Below are 1,405 nucleotides of genomic sequence, written 5' to 3' on the forward strand. Positions count from 1 at the left end.
CTCCCCCCCACCCCATCCAGAAAGTAGCCCTCTCCCACACACCAACTCTGGAATGATGTAGCCTACCTCAGTTCAATAATCTGGTCAAGCTTCATGAGAAACTGCTGAAAGTCCAGCTGCATGAGTGCTCTCCCCTCGTTGCTGCATTTCTTGGTCGAGGCATATCTGTCGGATAGAAAAAGAGAAATATTTGCCGAATACTGTCTCGGAATCACCACAGAAGAGAAAAGAAAACTTTACAAAACGTTCGGGTCTTAGTTAGTTTTAGTAGAGGTTTCACGGCGCTCGCAACTCCATAAGGTCATATGAGCGCTAGAAGATTAGAGGTGTGACAAGAAAATAACAAACATAAAAACGAAGAAGGGGAGATAAAGACGATAGAGCTAGATGTTTGATAGAAAAGAAGAAGCAAACCACACCAGAGCACCCGCCAACCACCCACATTTGGGTCTTATTGTTGCTTCAACTCCATAGTCACCGACTTATAACTCTTTACTTACTCTTGTAAATATTTTACACCTTCATCAGAACAATTTAGATCATTTAAGAGGCCAAACGCTCCGGCCCTATCTGACTGGAATGAATCTCAGCAGAAACAAGATTAAAGGAATCTGATAAAGCTTTTTCCCCCAGACAGAATCGAACTTACTTTCTCCAGATGCTTTACTTTAGTTGTTTTTTTTAGTTTTAGTAGAGGTTTTACGTCGCTCGCAACTGCATAAGGTCATAGGAGCGCCAAGGGGTGGGTGTCAACAGAGAAGTCTTTACAGGGAATCAGACGTAGACTGCTCACCTCTCTAGCTTCAATACCACAAAGTCTGCTTCAACTATCAAGGCACTCCGGAAATAGCATGAGATGAATCAGCCCATTTACAATCCTGCTGTGCATGACCAAGAAATGCCCCCCCTTTGGGAATGGCCTAAAGACACTACAGTCGGTGGCACTGCCGCGGGGGGTTCTTAACGTTTAACAAACCATCCAAAAAAACATATCAACTGGACGTATGTTGGGGTCTTATACTGAACAGTTGAAATACATTTTTTAAAAGACCAAAACCAAAAAACCCCCCAAAAAACCCCCAAAAACCAATCCCCCACCTAAGTGACGCAGACACTCACCCTTCCACAAACATGCGGTTGGCCTGCCGCACACACTGCTCCCACACCAGGTCGGTGACGGCTTTGGGCAGCGGCACGCGCCGGTCCACCTCGCACAGTTTGTGCTGGAACTCCGTGAAGCTCTGGGCGGTGGACAGTCAACACAGTCAGCGATGACGATAATTACAATAATCATGACAATGATAAAACTAATTTAACCAATGATAATAATAAAAACAAGAAGTAATTACGACAATGATGAAAATTATAACAATATTATTAAGGAGGAGGAGGAGGAGGAGGAGGA

General features: G+C 44.2%; 1 protein-coding gene across 1 annotated transcript in view; it reads right to left on the reverse strand.

The window, feature by feature from the left end:
* LOC101856345 (syndetin) overlaps window positions 1-1,405 on the reverse strand; it is a gene marked incomplete in the record, with an annotated part of 27,087 nt that overhangs the window by 1,625 nt on the left and 24,057 nt on the right. Inside the window, 2 exon segments of the mRNA XM_013082976.2 lie at window positions 67-165; window positions 1,120-1,241. Coding sequence (XP_012938430.1) covers window positions 67-165; window positions 1,120-1,241 — 221 coding nt within the window.

The sequence above is a fragment of the Aplysia californica genome, unplaced genomic scaffold (assembly GCF_000002075.1).
Source record: "Aplysia californica isolate F4 #8 unplaced genomic scaffold, AplCal3.0 scaffold00202, whole genome shotgun sequence".
Lineage (NCBI taxonomy): Eukaryota > Metazoa > Mollusca > Gastropoda > Aplysiida > Aplysiidae > Aplysia > Aplysia californica.